The 18,697-nt window shown below is 33.4% G+C and overlaps 1 protein-coding gene, 1 long non-coding RNA gene and 1 other non-coding gene across 3 annotated transcripts; all 3 read right to left on the reverse strand.

Moving 5' to 3' along the window:
* Nucleotides 1–887: 887 nt before the first annotated feature.
* Nucleotides 888–3,474, reverse strand: LOC136071187 (uncharacterized). The gene is made up of 4 exons (XR_010632498.1): nt 3,174–3,474; nt 2,909–2,961; nt 1,223–1,337; nt 888–1,117 (listed from the first exon to the last, which is right to left on the reverse strand). It is a non-coding gene; the product is annotated as an uncharacterized LOC136071187 (long non-coding RNA).
* A 5,567-nt stretch (nt 3,475–9,041) lies between these two features.
* LOC112020563 (E3 ubiquitin-protein ligase MIEL1) lies at nt 9,042–15,956 on the reverse strand. The gene is made up of 12 exons (XM_065782173.1): nt 15,780–15,956; nt 15,564–15,651; nt 15,361–15,417; nt 14,066–14,098; nt 13,884–13,958; nt 13,723–13,766; nt 13,586–13,626; nt 12,427–12,509; nt 12,202–12,293; nt 12,033–12,102; nt 10,438–10,476; nt 9,042–9,514 (listed from the first exon to the last, which is right to left on the reverse strand). The coding sequence occupies exons 1-12, from the start codon at nt 15,851–15,853 to the stop codon at nt 9,392–9,394; spliced, it is 819 nt and encodes a 272-aa protein (XP_065638245.1). The 5' UTR covers nt 15,854–15,956; the 3' UTR covers nt 9,042–9,391.
* A 1,497-nt stretch (nt 15,957–17,453) lies between these two features.
* LOC112015587 (uncharacterized) lies at nt 17,454–18,350 on the reverse strand. The gene is made up of 2 exons (XR_010632494.1): nt 17,698–18,350; nt 17,454–17,590 (listed from the first exon to the last, which is right to left on the reverse strand). It is a non-coding gene; the product is annotated as an uncharacterized LOC112015587 (transcript).
* Between the last annotated feature and the right edge of the window lie 347 nt (nt 18,351–18,697).

Genomic DNA, 18,697 nt, shown 5'->3' on the forward strand with positions numbered 1-18,697 from the left:
TTTCAGCTTGCTTCTTTACTGTATCTCATCTATGGCTGAAGCCACACTCAATCGTGCAATATTTGTGCTTGTTTGTGGTCACACCAGTGATGTCTCGGCTGCTCTTTTAGTGGCTTTGCTAGCATCTATTATCTTGCCGGTTCCACTAAGATGGTTCGGTTATATTGTTTTCATGTATATAATGGTTCGCGTGTTTTTGGGCTTACTTCCAATTGGTTGGTTGAAACAGTGGGTCATTGAGAAGGCGAGGAAATTAGCAGTGCATGCATGCCTACCAATGTTTCTACTTCAAATGTTTCATGACAATACTCGTCTCTAGGGCCTTTCTTTTGTGCTTCACCACCTGCGTTATGAAAGAATAAATTGACACAAAGTTTTAAGACATTGAGCGGAGTTTGTGGCATGTCTTTGTATTAAAATCTCGTTATTATTTTTTTTTTTTAGAGAGTTTTAACTTATGACATTTACTCCTGATAATAGCTATTTTTCATTAGACCAAGATACCAATCAGTTTTTAGTGTAGGCATGGATTAAACCCAAAATCTTTTATTCAACTATCAGAGATTTTTGGATATATCTCTCATTATTTTTCTTTCATGTGTGTGTTTGTTTCGCACAAAAAAAAAAAATGAATAATTATCCCACATTAGTGAAAAGAATATGTTGCGTACAATATAACTCTACAAATATATGTCACCATAAAGGATGATTATAATTGGGCTATTACTTTTTTTTTTTTAGAGATAGTTTCAATCAGCTCCTAATTATAACTTTTTGCATGATCATTCATAATTATGTAAACTAGCATTTAACCCGTGCAATGTGCGAGATCATTTTCTGAATTAAGATACCTCGCATTCAACATAAACTCAATTCTCCCACTTCCACTACATACATTCAAACTTAAATAATGTAGTATATTTAAACATACAGTATCCAATATTCCCAAAAAATGTTAAAACATTAGTATGTTCGAATCATTTCATGTGTGTACTTCCCTTCTCAAAGAGGCCACTTGGAGGAACACATGAAATGAGTTCGAATGAAGGGAATTCTCCATAATGCTCCTCTATTTTGCATACAAAAATACAATATCTTCAAAACCATCTAATATTTCCTGTCAAAGAATATTTTCGGTTTATGAGCTACCACACCTAAGAGAGAATAGTGTTTATCTAAAAATAATAATGATTTCACTTTAAGCAAATAAAACTCAACTTACATTTGAGCATCACGTCAAGCTTCTGTAGTGCAAGAAGATTGACATAAAAATCTAAACTTGGTGAATTTTTACAGTGAGTTATTTGCCTGTAAGCCTCCTTTAACAATCATCTATTCTAGAAAAAAAAAATTTGTTGTTTATTATAACCAAATATACACATCAATATTTATGCCAAATCAATATCCAATTTCCTGTTTCTATTGAAATGAAATTGTTATTTAACTAGGAAAAAAAAAACATGAGATAACTTTCAAAAATATTATATGTTTAAACAACATATAAAGTGAAGAAATTGCACCCTAGAACTACATGCATATTTAGTGGAGGACCATAGTCAAACGTTATTATGATCCTTAATAAATTTTGAAAAATTGCTCAAGAAAGGCTTCTAAATAAACCACTCTATAGGAAATATTTATCACAAAGATATATATAGACACCTTCTAAATGTGTACATTCTACAAATTTTAAATGTATGCACTCAGTAGATACTGTGCCATTAGAACTAAAATCAAATGTCATATCAAAAAACATAAGCATCATCTCGAAGCCATAAACCAAGCATAATTTAAGATATAAAAATTACAAAGTAACGTTTTTGTAAATTAATCCAAGGATTTATATACAAATATTTTCTACATTAGATACTCTATCCATATGCTTAGCTTAAATTTAGAAATACCATTTCCCTGACTCATTGTAGGTAATTCGTAAAAGAGGGAAAAGTGAGTTATTTAACCAAATATATTTAAGTATCATATTGTATAGCGGTTGCCTCAGCCTCATCAATAATAGATAGATAACCAAAACCAACCTAGCCCAAATACCCAAAACATAAGTTTCATGAAAATGGTAATGCCTCATCATATGTAATTAGTAGAAGGGGTAAAAGAGAGTAATTTAAGAAATATAAATTTACGTCTCATTTCATGCCAAAAGTGATTTCAACATTATAATATGTTTCAAAATTTGTAACATATTGAAACACAGTGGTGTTCCAATGAATACTTATGTCTCTCTCTCTCTCACACACACACACACACACAAAAAACAGTAGTGTTCCAATGAATCTTATGTAAGGTATGGACTTTTGAGCAAAGGGAACCTATCAATTTAATGTGATCTAAGATCTACCAACTAAAAGTGAAATTAATGATACACACTTTGCAGTTTTGAGTCCATCAAAGCAACAAACATACATGTATCAACATCACAACACAAATAGCAATATAACAATCTAATGCACACAGTAAATTTGAATGATCAAAACCCACTACGGATCCAACCCCATCAATCTATGATTTCAGTTTCTAATTCACCCATATTCCAATTCTACGCATCAAGTATTAAAATAATAATAATAACAATTATGTGCATACTTAGAACCAATAAAAAAAATTAGCAGGCATTAAATGTTTATAAGATGATAAACCTTAACAACATTTTTAACACACACACACAAAAACAAATTATGAGAATATCAGAAACCTTAAGAGATATACCCAAACCTAAGCCTAAATTAAAATAACTTCAATCACAATATATATACACATCGCAATCATTGTAGAAGTATAATTTACTAGAACCTTATAATGGTGTTTAATAAGGATTCAGTAAAAATTAACATTGATTGTGGTATTTGTACTGTGCGTTTGTTTTACGGTTTTTAGGAAAAGAAATCAGTACCTTAATTTGATGAAATTAGAGACTCTAGATTGTGAAAAGATTCCACTTCATCTCTGGAGAGAAAGAAATTGAATGATTTAATTGCAAAATAGACAAATTGAAAAAATCTATTACCTAAAAAATTAAAAAACGAATAGTCACATATTAAAACCTGATTTCCTTAGCCCTAATTTCTGAATTTAAATTTGGAACCAAATTGAAAATTTTGAAAAGATATAATTGATCTAATTTACCCAAAAAAAAAAAATCAGAGAAAGAATAGAACCCATCGAAGGCGTTGTATGTGGGTGGAGGGGACTTTTTTTGGTTCTTGACTCCGAAATCGGTATCATCTTCCTTCTTCTGCTTCTTTCCCTGGAAAAATCAAAAAGGTGAATGAACTCTGATCTTAGTTTTAACGAAAGTGAGTTAAAGATTTTTTGAGAGAAAAAGAAAGGCATTCTGTCAGAAACTAAAGAGTGCAAAGTCAAAAAGGGCAGATGGTAGGGAAGTTTTTTCTTTTGGCTGTGTGTTTAACGAATTGGAAGTTGAAACAGCAAATGACTTGAAGTTTTTTGCTGGGTTGAGGCGCTTGGGTTGGAATCAATGGGTTTAATGTTTGGCTTTGAGTTTTTCGTACGATGTAAATTTTCAAATTAAACTCTATACACGGCAGATTTTTAGGTGGAGATTTTTCCTACATGTCAGAACCACCTTAATTGTAGGAAAAATCTTTTGCTTTTATATATAGTATTAGACAACTCCATTGTCCTTGATGATTATGTAACTGATTCCTTAATTGCATGATCCTTGCTATCATCCATTAGCTCTTTGATCCTTCTTCCTTTATCCTTGCTAGAAGCTTTAATTTCTTTATCTTTCTTGTGATCTTTTGGTTGTTGCTAATAAATTATTAAATTCAACCATCTCATATGGGGAAAATTATACAATACTTTGAAACCACACTAATGGCATATTCTCTTTCCTTTCACGTGAATAGTAGGTAGGTTTTACTATAAATTTCATTAATGTGATCCTTTATCATTTGAGAGAGGGGAGTACAGTATCATTCTACACTTGGAGTTTGTACCATGTACTCACATTAAAATGTCTTACTTTAGTAGTTTAGAGAGAGCAGAGAGAAAGCGAGTCAAGACAGGAGAGAGAATAAAATTGATTTTACACAATGCTACAATTGTTATGTATATTTAATTAATTAACCAAGTTGTAAAAATTTATTCAAAATGCTTCACCAAATATGGGGTGTTTTTTTTTTTTTTCCAACAATTAATATCATGTATTTTGCATTTTGTTGGGTTTTAAATTAAGCAATAATAATGCTCTTAGGATGTGAGTTACTGGATTAGAAATAAAACACTACATAGGTTGAGGATTGATAGCTTCCTAATTTGTGTGGCAAACTAAAACCTAATTCCATCACAATAAGGGCTATCTTGGTGTCCATAGCTGAAACCAATATCATATGGGTTGGTTGAGAACATAGAAAACTCTAATGACATATCAATTAAACTTATTTCTATTGAAAAACGAGGAACGTAAATAACAATATATATATATATACAGCATCAGAGATAGAGGGAGAGAAGATCCCTATCTTGAAGTAATTGTGGTGTTGGAAGAGAATGGAGGTTTTACTGACTTAGGTGTGGCATGGTGACTATTCCAAAAATTGGCTAGGTCCCTAATATGGAATTAGTAGAATGAAATAATATATGATACCTATATAAAATTCAGTAGAAATTCTTGTAATAAAATAACTATAATAATTGTGATAATGGTCAGCAAATAAGTTTTTATTTGTTTCCTAATAATCAACACATAAGCTTCTTTATAATATACACAAGTCTTTTAGTTCTTGCTATATAGCTCTAATTAATTGGTGTGTGTTACTTAAATTAGTATTCTAGACTTAACAGATAATTAAGTTCTATGACATTGAAATAATATATGTTTGGTAATGTAAGTCGGTTCGTAGGCTTTCTATTAACCTAGCCAATGAAGGATTCCGATTAGTGCAAGGAAAACAAAGTAAAAACCCTACCAAATATTTTATATATAACACTCTCTTAACATTAATTCACAAAATTAACCTACATAGCTTATTCATCCCAAAAAAAGAAAAATCTACATAGTTTCTTTGTTTTTAATTGATTAACTCTCAACGTATTCTATCATGGGTATCAACAAGATTCAAGCCACAGTGCAAGAAAGCCTCCTCCAACACCTTTACAACAAAGCAACAGGAAGATCAGACAGTACTAGTCTCAAATTCAATATCCCAGAGTGTGACTTGTATGGTGATGAGCCTTGCAAGATTTGGAGTGATCATTATCATCATGGGACTAGTAGTACAACGTTGTTGTTAACTGGGAACAATAAGAACAACATGAAGAAAAACGAAGAGCTTTACGTGTTCACAAAGCTGAAGAAGAAGAGTGTGAAGGGCACACGTTTTGATCGGACGGTAGGGGACAAGGGTGCATGGAAAGGCGAGGACTCCGGCGTCAAGATTTATTGTGACAACAAAACTAGTGCTCTTGAGACTGAGACGGCAACGCCGCCGATCAGGGTTCATGGGGTGAAGAAAAGATATCGGTATGAGAGTAGTTCTAAGTCGGTGAACGATGATGGGCGTTGGATCATGTACGAGTATAGCCTTGATGCCTCCATGCTTCCTCATGCAAAAGTAAGCAAATTAATTACTACTTTTTCAAAACTTTTTTTTTATTTTTTGGGTGGTTTATTTTCAATATATATTTTAGACGTGCACAGCCAATAATAATAATTATTATACAGATAGATATATTTGGTTTTGGAGTAGACACAGAATCAATGTTTGATATCTAATTGATTCAATTGGAAGCCTTTGGACTATAAAAAAATAATAATAATAAGAACAACAAATATAAAAATTGAAACAATTTAATAGTCTTATATAAGAAATAAGAAGATTTTTGGGGGTTAATTAATCATATTTCTTTTGAAAATTTTAGGTAAATTTAGGGGTAAAATTTTAATATTGGAGAAATTTGGGGGGCAACCATACATCTTTTGAAAATTTTAAAAAATTTAGGTGTAATTTTTAATATTTGAGAAGTTTCGGTATAGGCCGGGTTTGGTTTATAATATTAAAGAACCCCAGGTTAACCTTAAATTAGTTTAGGGTTAGCATGTTTGCTTTACAAGTACATAAATGATAAACTACAATAAATTTAGGCCTTTTGGGCATAATATCTCTAACCACATGAAATTTTCTCTGGTTGCTTTAGGTTTCTAAACGAGACCATGTCATTAATTAAGTTGGCAGTTGCTAGGTTCTCGCCCTTCTGGTCTGGGTTCTGGAAATTTTTTGGAGTTTAGATCCAACATATATGGGGCACACTAGAAATTAAGAAATTGGTTTTTATGTAAATAGCTTTACGTATTGATATTTTCAAGGACCCACTAAACTTCATATATCAATAGGTTCTACAAAAAGATTATGATTGTAGACAACAATCACATCGTGACCAAGATTCAATTCAATTTCTTTTCAATTTTCTTGTAATATAAGTTTATGTAATTAATTGAGAAAAACAAATCCAATTACTTCTGGCACTGTTGTTTGGCTTTGCCTTTTATCTACTTTATTAGCATTATCCTATTTGAACATTTGTTAAAGACAACCCATCAGTGATGGTCAACTACTTTGATAGACTCTTAACTTAGATATTAATTTGTGCATCTATTGCAGTTCCCAGATTATGTTCTCTGTCGAATTAAAAAGAATGATGAACCAGAAAAGAAGAGAAAAGTAAGAGAACCAGAGAATGCAAAGAAGATGAAAGAGAATGAAGGTGATCAAAGGACGAAGCCTGAGCATATACGCAAGAAAACAAAGGTGGTTTCAATTGAAACACAAGAAAACAAAAAATTGGAGCCTATATGTAACAACGGCATACCATCAGCAAAGACAACCACCACAAATCCTAGTAAGGTAGCAGCTATTGATGCTGAGTTGCAACATGTCAGTAATAGAGTTATTATTGACTTGACCGATGATGATGATCACGGCAATTCCGCTAGTGAAGATGTAGTAGTGATCAACAATATTGGAACTACATTAGTAGGAAAGCAGTTGGATTCAAAGGACTCACCCCCAGAGAAATTAGCGATTGAATCTCCTAGAGTGGATGAGTCATTGGAGGAGATTGACTGGGATATAGCATTTGCTGAAGAGCTATTGCAAGGTGAATCACAGCCTATGCAAGAGCCAGGGATTGAGATGTTGCTTAATCTGTTATTTCACGAGAATTGGCTCGGTACCAAAGTCTTAAAATGATAGGATAGGATAAAATTCATTTACATAACCTTTATGTAACAAGCAGTTCATTAACACTTTGTGTGCGGCATTTATGTTTCTTCACATGTTCAGGGATGTATTCAAGTATAATTGGTGACTAGTTGTAAATTTATTCACAAGAATTTTCTTTTCGTATGTTAGCTTTAGCATTTAACCATCCAAGGTTATTCAAGAGACAGAGATTGAGATGTTGACTATAATGTGTATTTTTCAGGAGGATTGGCTTGGTTCCAAAAGCTTAAATGATAGAAAATGTTAAATTCAATTAGTTAAACTTCAGTATCTTTTGTAACATGCTTAATGTTTACTTGTTCAGCTTTTATAAACGCTTTGACATGTTCAGGGATGTTTTTAAAGATTATTGATAACTTGTCAATTTATTCGCAAAAAGCAAGAATTTTCATTTCATATGTTAGCTTTAGCATTTAACCACCTAATTAAGTAGAGACATCAAATAAGATGAGTTGCTTGCGAATAGCTAAGATTTGTTACTGTCAGATTAAAGGGAGAATTAAATCCCATTTGATCACTTTCTATTCAAATAAAAAAGGAAAGAGTCTTCATATTGGGCATGAGTATATAGGATCACATATTGTGTGATTGCCCTGGGTGTATAATGGATTTTAACCAATAGCTCTCCCTTTATAGTGATTACATGCATATATAATATCCATTAGCCTGGGGCATAGGTAGTTGTGTGAATGCATAATATCAATAATTTTCAATTTTATTACATTTTAGAGTTTTCGTTGAATCCTAGGAGAGCATTTCAAGCATATAAAGTACAATCTTACAAAAGAAAATTTCCAAAAATATTAAAATATTATTATACCACAATATCTTAGCAGTTTAGAATTAATTAGTTAGTTTGACATTCAACGAGGTTTAAGGATTCTGCGAGAAAAATCAATGAAAACCTCTACAATTCTCTTTAGTTCATCTCAAATAAGAAGGGAATTGGAGAGAAATGAATTGATTTTATGGTATATTATAATTTTCTCTTTTTCTTAGAGTTTGAAATTCAACTAATTATGGGTGAGAGAATTTACGATATTTGGAGTCATTCTCTCATTTTGAGAAGATTAAAAAAAATCATGATATTGAGAAAGCTTATGTGATGATTATCACAGTTGTGTTAGATAGTTATATAGGCAATATTATTTCATTCTACCATATTAGGGACCTAGCTAGTGTTTTTGGGATAGTCACCAGGCTATTTCTATAATCCACAACGTAGACTCTTGTCACACCGAAGTCCGTATCAATAGCCCTTATTGTGACAGATTTAGGTTTTAGTTTGCCGCAAATTAAAAGGTACCAATCGTCAACCTAAGTAGTGTTTACTTCTAACTCAGAAATCAGTATGCCCAGGTCACACGTCAAACCTAAACAAACCATTCCACATATAAAGTGCCATCTTTTGTAATGGGCAACAATGTACATTTGTCTTACAAAAGTGATCATTCCAACCCATTATCACCCTGTAAAGTTTCCATTCAAAACTCCAGTCGCTAGATGGAACAACGTAATCATTTTAGAACACATGTCATGTTTATGTTGCATCCAATGCACAAGAACGCTGTATGCAGGAGCGGTTTTTGCATCCAGTTCATAACTACTTTGCAGCATTAATCATTTTTTAAAAAGAGTTATAGAGTACCTTTGTATACTAGTGACCCTTCGTTCGTGCTACAATCATGAAATCTTATCACATGGATTACCAAAAAATTAAAATTAAAAAAAATAAAAATTAAAAATCACAAACACAAGTATTCAGCTTGAAAATACAGATTCAAGTAACTGTTTACTAATTGCATATATTGGAGGAATAACATGAGCAAGCCTTTTGGGGTCAACTCTCCCGTTCAAAATTCAATATCTGAATCCAACTTAAAAATCTCAACTATGAATCAGCAAGCCTTTTGAGGCCATTCAAATCCCATGGATGTCTTATAAACTACTCATTTGAGACATACTGAAAGAACCTATGCAAACTAGTCAATTACAAAGCAATACATTCTCTCCTATACTTTGCCTAGGCACTTGCTAAAGTGGAAGTTTTTCGTTGAAACAATGTATAATGTGTGTTATAGCCTAATCTGTATTGTTTGTTTAACCAGCTTTCTTGATCAGCTGATGTCTCATTGATTATCTGGTGTTGAAATCCTGCGGGTGTTGTATGAATTGCAGTGGCTGCACTTGTGCCCTAAAATGTGGTAGCGAACATTGCTAGTATTGTTGCAATCATTGCAAAGAATTGAAACCTGCAAAATACACATACAACTCAGTATGTTGTTTAGTAGACTAGCTGCTTGCAGCAGTCAGATCAAAATAACCACTACACAGATTAGTATAGACTGTTTTGCTATATTCCAGATCAGGAATGATAGGAACAAGCTAGTAAAAAAAATCTCTCTTTTAGAAAGAGGAATAATTGTTGCAGCACAAGTAAGGCCCTCAATCACTTAGTACATGTACCATGTTTTATGCACTTCGGAAATGCAAAGAACCAGAATAATCATCCTAGAGACACTTTTATAGACAGATAATGGTAGAGTGGAAAGATAAGATAGGAATCGAAACCTATGGTATCCGCTCCATGATGGTAGCTCTTTACCATTAGGGTAAGACACCAATTGATTCTTTTTTATTCAGGCAAGATTCAAATCCAAGTCTCTTACCTAATAATAAAAGACTTTACCAATTGAGCTAATTGAAAACTAGGTCCAAACAACCTTTTAAATTTTAGAAAAGTAATTTTTTAAGTTATAATTGATGTTCACAAAAGGCTTTTAGATTTCAGATTCAAATGTCTAAGTTACATTGGAAGGTTTATTTGCACTCTATGCTTCAGAAAAGAAACGAATAATGAGTTGCTGTGAACAGCCAGACATGTATCACTGTTGAAATAAAAAAAGAACCACATTCTTCAGGGGATGTTAAAAACAGTCTACTTCAGAGGTTTGGTCAGTGTATAAAGGTTCCACATGGCACAATTTTTAAAACTGACAAATCATATCACAAACTACTATGAATGAGTTGAAAGATTTTTACGGGGCAGTAAATATTATTCTTCCTACTTTCTACGAGCTTCATCCAAATCAAGTTTAAGCTAATGTGGGATTTGAGGCATGTAATGCATACTTAAAAGCAAACTAACATAGAAAGGCATGGATGAAGAAACTACCTCATACTGGTATTCCTCAGGCATGGCAGTAGCTTGTATCTGTCACAGGAGATACATAGCCATATTAACACAGAACCACTTTAGACAAAAAGCAGGAGTGGGAAATAGTCATCACAAGCAGGAAAAAAATAATATTCAGCAATAATTACTAATTTCGTATAAACATACTGCAGTCAACTTCATGCATATAGACACAAACATGCATATAACAAAGTCACACATTCCTTCAACATTCAGGGCTACCAAAAGCAGAGCTCTAAGCAAACCCACCCAGAAAGTGGGTTATTTATGGTGCAAGAATTCATAGCATTTTCATTTTTCAATTCAAGCTAAGCAAAATAAGCAGCGTGTATTTTAGTTCATAAAATCTTAAACTCAGCTCCTTAGATCAAAATATTCTTAATATGATAAGGACTTTTTTTTTTTTTTGGGTATAAATCAATAGTTGGGGGTGGGGAAATTTGAACCTAGATGTCTCCATTGAAAACAAAAGGAGGTTCCAATTGAGCTACAAGCCTCTTGGCTAATATGATAAGTTATAAGATCTAAATACTAAAACTTATAGTAAGAGAAAAAGAAACTAAGATACCATTCAGGGTTCCTGCCACCTATGAAACAAACAAGCCAAGCCATATAGCTTCAACACTATCTCTTTTTTCCTATAAATAGCTTCAACACCATCTCACTTTTTTTTTTTTTTTTAATTTTTATATATAACGTAAACATATTATTAATAAAATTGCCAAACTGAGTACATTGGGGATGTACTGTGGGGGCACAAATCAGGAACCAAAATTATAACGATTAAGAAAAACATTAAGAGAAGAACAAGAAAAATGAGAAAAGACCACACTCCAATCAAAGAGAGTGTGCAAGAAAAAAGACTTAATCTCTAGTAAAGGACATTTGCATCCCTCAAAGCTTCTAGCATTTCTTTCTCACCAAATGCACCATATCAAACAATGAGACACTATTCTCCAAACATCTATGTTGCGATGTCGCCCAAACTTTCCCTGCCAAAACTCAAACAACTCAAAAACTGTATGAGGCATAACCCAATGGAAACCAAACAAACTGAATACCAATGACCACAACTCCCAAGCTATGGGGCAATGAAGCAGAAGGTGATCCACTGACTCCCCACATCTCTTGCACATATTGCACCAATCAAGCACAAGCACATGTCTTTTACAAAGGTTGTTTGTTGTTAAGGTAATGTTCAAGCTATCTCAATTGATGTAAGGTAATGTTCAAGCTCAACCCAATCCTTTTATCATTATACCTCATACCACTACAATTGGAGGCTGGGATAATGTGATTCTAGATAACCATGCTTAATCCTGAACCCAAACCAGTTCCTTCTTATAGATAAATGGATAACTATACAAAATAAATGAATAAGAAATGCATCCTAGAGTTGCACTCTTTTTTTGCACTTTTCAATACAATTATTATTACTATTTTTTTTTTTTTTTTTTGATAGGTAACTTTTCAATACAATTAATCTAAAAAATGTATAATACTACAAAATAAATTAATAGAAAGAGGTAAAGTATTCTTTTTGCAATAAAATAAGAAAAGTAAAAACTCCATACCTCCGCATCCAACAATCTCCAGTGATCAGACATCTCATGCACTGTCTTGGAGCAGATAGGACAACGATACCTAGGTGATAAATCCAACGCATTTACAGATTATAAAAAATTGTTTTTATTATCAATAAATAAATGAAATAAAAAATTGCAAAAGCAAGCTGAAGTTAACTGATTCTGCCGTGCCATCTCATGAAAGCAGTCCGTGTGCATTGTGTGTCCACAGTTCATAATTGAGGTGCCTTGAATTGAGTCAAAAAGATACTGATGCGTAAAAGTAAATAGTTAAAACACAGTTTTCTTCTAAACTTTAAATCAACTGTAATACTCAAAAGCTCAGACTTTTTCTCTTTTTTCTTTTTTTTCTTTTTTTGAATAAGAAATCAAATTCACAGACCTCATAACAAACAGGGCAGAAATTCTTCATGGAGTTCTCCACACATAAGTGATTATCACGCAGACTCACTGAATAGCAAGATCCTGAACTCAAGACCATAAAGATCCAAAATATATTCAAATACTAGCTTGAAAAAAAAATATACAGAATAATATATAATATAAGCAATGAGGATCAAGTGTTCAATAATAAAAAAGACAAACATTAGGTAAGACAGCAACAAAACTAAACTAAAATGAGAGAACAGACTTAGACTTAAACATCTTCATATATGTTGATAGGATGTTCAGAAAATAAGGATGCCAATTCTGTACAACATTTAATCAAGTGACAAACTCGAAGTTTGGAACATCAGACCATAACAAGTAAATAACAATCCAATCTAGAAAATTCTTACGGCATTATTTGCTGGTAATGCTCCAATCCGAATATTTCTTTTCACTTATCTGTTTCCTATTGGTAAACAAATAAACCCAAAGGGTCTTGAACCCACAACCTCACCTTCCACCTAGCTGTTACAACAACCTCCTAATCTTCACCCTTTCATCCATCTCACCATCATCTTTTCAGGTTCAATTTCCCCCCCACTTAGTGTCCAAATTTTTTTATACATTCTGCTCTCCCATGAATTCTGTCAGAAACATAAATAAAAACTTCCACATGATGATGGCAATTCAATGGGTAATGTACAATTTAAAAGCATTCATGCAGCATACAAACTCAACTTCTATATATAAATAGACACACAAACCCAGCATTTTTATTGTACTTGCCCTAGGTTTCTTCAAAGTCTTTACTCTGTTTGGATGCATAAAAGCCCAGCATTAATCATAATAAATTTCTTGTAGTAAAACGTCAATGTAACTATAATGCCAGCATGATCAACCACCAATTGCATATAACTAACTTATATCACTAGAATGATTGACCCATTAATCTGAAAGCCTGTTCTTAACAATCAATCAACAATAAAATGCTCCAACTTCAAAGTAAATATGATTGGAAATGAAAGCAACCCAATCTTATGATAATCTAATAATCTTACCAAGGAATCACCTTACTTATATACAGAAAAATGAAAGTATGTATAACTGAAATACAAACAATCTCATAAATAAATCACTATATCAAAAGAGCAGCAAGGTAAGAAGTTATGTACCGCACTTCTTACAGTGAAAGAAGTTATCACGACCACCAACTCTGAAAGTCACAATTCAATTAGCATAAGACATTTATGCAGAAAACTGAAATTAGATCAACCCATGAAATTAATTTACAGATAACCCACTCACTTACCTACAAATCCCACATTCTTCACAATGAAACTGCCCCTTATCAGTCTGCACAAACAGCAACATTGTATAGCATCAAATACTGAAAATTTTAACACCATGAAAACATCCAGAAGCTTAAGTCTGCTTTGACCAAATAACTAATCAACCGGACAACTATCTTACATCATCATAGAATTTGCAAACATCGCAAAAGTACTCTCCCATGTTGACACCACAGTTAGAACAAACCTGAGCAACCTGCAACACAACACAAAAACAATACTTGCCCATTAACCCAATTCAGAAACATAACAAAAATCAACTTATAAAAGGAGAGAAGAATCATTCAAACCACAACTTCAAACCTGCTGCTCAGTATTGCAAATCAAACATACAACCTGAAAAATAAATAAATAAATAAATAAAATCATATTCCACAACCATTTTCATTAATAATAACAACTAGCCTCTTCATATACGCTATGCGCACAATCATAGGCTCTTAAAAACAATATAACAGTTTTAAGTTGTAACTGCAAGTAGTTATAATTTAAGTATTGAATGTGTGTCCTAATTCAGGGGCAGCGCTACTTGTAACTCAAGGTGGTCACAGGACCACCCTTGACTTGCCAGAAAATGTATATATATACTTGCAAATATATATATATATATACACACAATAAATTAACCTATTTGGACCACCCTAATAAAAATATTGACCACCCTTACTTGAAAATTATAAGAACTTTGATTCAATAAAAATAAGAGTAGTGCTATATTCACAACATTTTTACAATAATTTCACAACAAATCTTATGTAACAAGCAGAAAGCAGTTACTAATTCTAATTTTGGCTCAATATTGACATCATTAACCCACTAATCACAAATTATTGCATAAGATTTATTTTAAAACTGTTGTAGATGTAGCATTACTCCAAAAATAAGTCTATCCCCACAAAAATAATCCTTCACCCCTTAAACCCTCCCCCCACCCCAAAAAAAAAAAAAAAAAAAACTTAAATAACAACAAAAATAACCGGGGGGAAAAAAAGACTAGACCAAACAAAAATGAGTTAACAAATTATTCAACAAAAAAAACTATTCAAAAAGAAAAATATAAATAATTATTCAAATTTGTAACTCTTTCAACCTATTACATAAAAATAATCTCTAATTTCATTTTTCCTTGAAATAAGGACTCAAGAATAATATTGTAGTTCATGAGTTTTCCTAGGCAATGCTAGCAATTATGCTCTTTTTGGCTTTACAGTTACAATAATTTTGCTTTCCTTAATGACGTAGCTCGTAGTTACAGCAAATATCATCAGTTTTTCTTTCTCTTTTCTATTGTCATTTCAATTCTCTTATTTTATTACTATCATCTCAGCATTCTCAATTCTCCCTTTTATCTCTTATCAGTCCATTTTTTCTTTTACTCTTTGCTAGTAGAAAAACTTGTAATACTTTTTTTGTTTGGAACGTCGATATATTCAAGTTATATCTTCTTTATCAAATTTTGTATAATTTAAATTTCTGAGTGAAGACCCTAAAAAATATTCATAGAGCCACCACTGTCCTAATTATTATTAATAATAAACCCCATCACCTACAACTTATAGAAATACACATACATGTCAATATTGAAAACACATACATACTTGCTTAACATCTTGCCTGACCAGCTCATGATGATCTTTTGGGTTGCTCAGGTTGCTCTACAAAAAATCATCAAAATATTGAAAAGAAAAAAATAAATAAATAAATACCCAGATGAAAAATTTTCCAATAAATGCATTTAGAAGTTAATTCACACATAAACACCAACACACACACGCACGCACAAAAATATATAGAAAGAGACCGTGACTTCATTGTGGCAGTGGCGGCAAGGGAAGATCTGGTTGCAACATGGGGCTCGAATCTTGCATCGTCTCATATAGTGCTCACACCTAAACCAGAAAAACAAAAAAAAAAAAAACACAGGCAGTTACTTCCATGACCCACAAATTCGACAAAACAAAAGCACCAAAAAGCAGAGCAAGTGGACGAGAGAGTGTGATGAAACAGATGTTGTAACCCGTATTCAGATTTTCCAAAATCCTTTGGTTTGGTAAGAGGAGTCGCAGAATCGTGTTGATGTTGTTGTTCCATTGATGTTAATGTTGGGGGTTATAGGGAGTAACAATGGGTTGAAAGATGAATTGGACAATTGGGTTTATTATGATTTTGATAGGGAAGAGAAGGGGACTATTTGTTTCTAATTTATATTTCCCAATTATTTTGTTCCATTTAGCCTTGGGGCTTTTTTTAACTTTCTTTTTCTTTTTCTTTTTTTTATAAAGTTTGGTTAAAAAAAAATTTTATAGCAAAAGACTTCAACTTTTGTAACACGCCTATATATTTTGAAAATTTAAATATTATGTGGAGTCAGAAAATCGGGTAGCCTTGGCCCACTCCAAATCAGGCCCAAATGGCCCACACCAAGGATGCATGATGAGTCCGAGGATGAAAGCGCGAAGACTAACCCCCGAGGAGCATATCCGAGGATGACCCTGTCCTCGGGCGTTCGAGACCTCGGAAGGACACGAAGACCACCTCACCAAAGGACTCTTTGAATATCCGAGGAGGAGAGGGCCCAGTGCCACGCGTCGGCGACGGGAGTACGGCGAAGGAGCAAGTCTTAGGTGAGCTGTCACCTCCGCATTGAATGCGCTCACCTAACCCCCCTGGCCACATTAATAGGGATGTAACCCCTTGACAAGGCAACATCGATCATGGTGAGCCATTTGAGTACGGATAAGACCTCTGATGGGACGGAGGGTCAGAGCGGAGGCCAATGGATGATCAACAGAAGGAAGGAGAAGATAGGGGAAAAGGAACGATATAAGAAAGGCAAGCAAAGCAATTAAGGTGGACTTTTTTTTTTGGGGATCATTCAAGGGAATGACATAGAAGAACGGAGAGGGAGTGTTAGTTTCAGGGAAAAAAAAAAAAAAAAAAAAAAAAAAAAACCCCTTAAATTTAGCATTTGCTCACAGATAAAAGAAATACCCAAGTGCAGCAGAATTTGATATCACCTATCAATAAGCACCAAACTTGCCAAATTTTTTTTATTCTTTTCCATTTAATTTCTCCCTAATTCTTTTATACAATCATTGAGAAACAAGTGTCCACAAAACAAAAAGGCATATCACAAAATGTGCTCTAACATAAGAACTCTAAATAAGAGCCCTTTGGACGTGCCTCTAGCTAGTAAAATATATGAGCAGCTAACCCCCACACGCCATAACCAGTTTCTAGATAAATTAATAGGCACATCGCAAAGTGTGCTCTAACACAAGAGCTCTAAAGAAGAACCATTTGGACGCGCCTCTAGTTTCCAGGTAAATCAATAGGCATATCACAAAGTGTGCTCTAACACGAGAACTCCAAAGAAGGGCCCTTTGGACGCTCCTCTTGCCAGTAAAACCTACGAGCAGCTGACCCCACACACCATAACCAGTTTCCAAGTAATCCCGGCATACTATCGCAAGAACATTAGGATTTTTTTTTTTTTTTTAATTTTATGAAAACGCTTAATTTGAAGGCAATGCCTAGTGATTAAATTTCTCTGAAGCATTTTGATAAGAAAATTCACCTATCAAAGCATGTAAATGCAATGTACTTCGAATTCAAGCAGAGAAAGAGACTGGCACAAAATTAAATTTAAGATAATTTCATAATAATGGTATAAATGCTTGAAACTACGTACCTTAAAGAAAGTGAAATCGATCGGGACCTTCTTTGTGGATTGAATCGTCGAGAGAGCATCGTCGATCCTATCCGCCTTGATCAAAGCCACAACCTTGCATCGAATCGCATCCTCATCTCCTGGTGCTACTCTTAGAACTAAAAACAAACCCCCAAAGAAAAAAAAATCAAAAATCAAAAAATGAAATTTAATAGGAAAAATAAATTTAGGAATTCGGAGAAGGTGATGAAACCGAGAAATGGACCTTGATCTGTGACTTTGGCGGCTTGTTCGAAATCGGATCTTTCGATGTGTTTGCTAAGGGAAGCGAAGAGATCTTCGATTGGAGGAGGAGGCTGTGACGGCGAATGAGAGGGTTTTGGTTTATCTTTGGGCTTCGGAGCCATTGAATTTCCCGGACGCGAGAGCTTTGATTGTGATTTTCTCGGTTGCCAAACAGATGTTAGGAAAAATAATAATTTAAAATGAGTGAGAATTGGATTGAGACGAAGGTTTTGGAGTGAGAATATAGATAAGCAGAGATGGCTGCTGGGGTTTTGATTGTGATCTCTTCTCGTTTTCACAGTTTCCACTCTTTTTCCCTTTTTTTCACTCTTTTCCTTTCTCGGGAAAATGGTAAGCGGGTCGGGACGTAACTGGTTGACCCGAAGATCCGGGTTAAGCTGGGCCCATCGTTCTGTGAGCTTTGAGTGATGGGAAAAATTTGCTAGATAGCATAATCTTAGAAAAATTTTAGAAAAGCAACAAATTGATGAAATTATTTTGTAAGTTAGATTGTTTTTAGAACTCGAGTTCCATTCAATATTGTTGCCCACTACTTAGAACTTGAGTTTGTCAAACTCAAGTTTCAGCCCAAACTCGAGTTCCAAAAACAGTCTAACTTACAAAATAAGTTCAAACGCATGCTATGCACCAAAATTTTTTCAAAAAAACTACTATTTCGCAAATTTTACCTTGTGTGATGGGTTAAAAGTTTTTAAACCCTTTTGAGAACTTAGGTAGAAATGGTCCAAATGGACCATGGTCCTCACCCTCTTTTGCTCCTAATGAATAATTTTTTTTCCCCATTTAATCAGACTAGTGAATGTATTTACTCTCAAAGAAAAGAGAGAAAAAAAATATATTAATACTACTACAATTTTTGGGCGTAAGTTTTATATAAGAAAATTTCTAGTATCCCTAATATCGTTTTAAAAAAAGAACTAAAATTATTACAAATTTTACTACAATGAGCTTTACAAATT

Source organism: Quercus suber, unplaced genomic scaffold (genome assembly GCF_002906115.3).
Source record: "Quercus suber isolate HL8 unplaced genomic scaffold, Cork oak 2.0 scaffold_292, whole genome shotgun sequence".
NCBI classification, from domain to species: Eukaryota; Viridiplantae; Streptophyta; class Magnoliopsida; order Fagales; family Fagaceae; genus Quercus; species Quercus suber.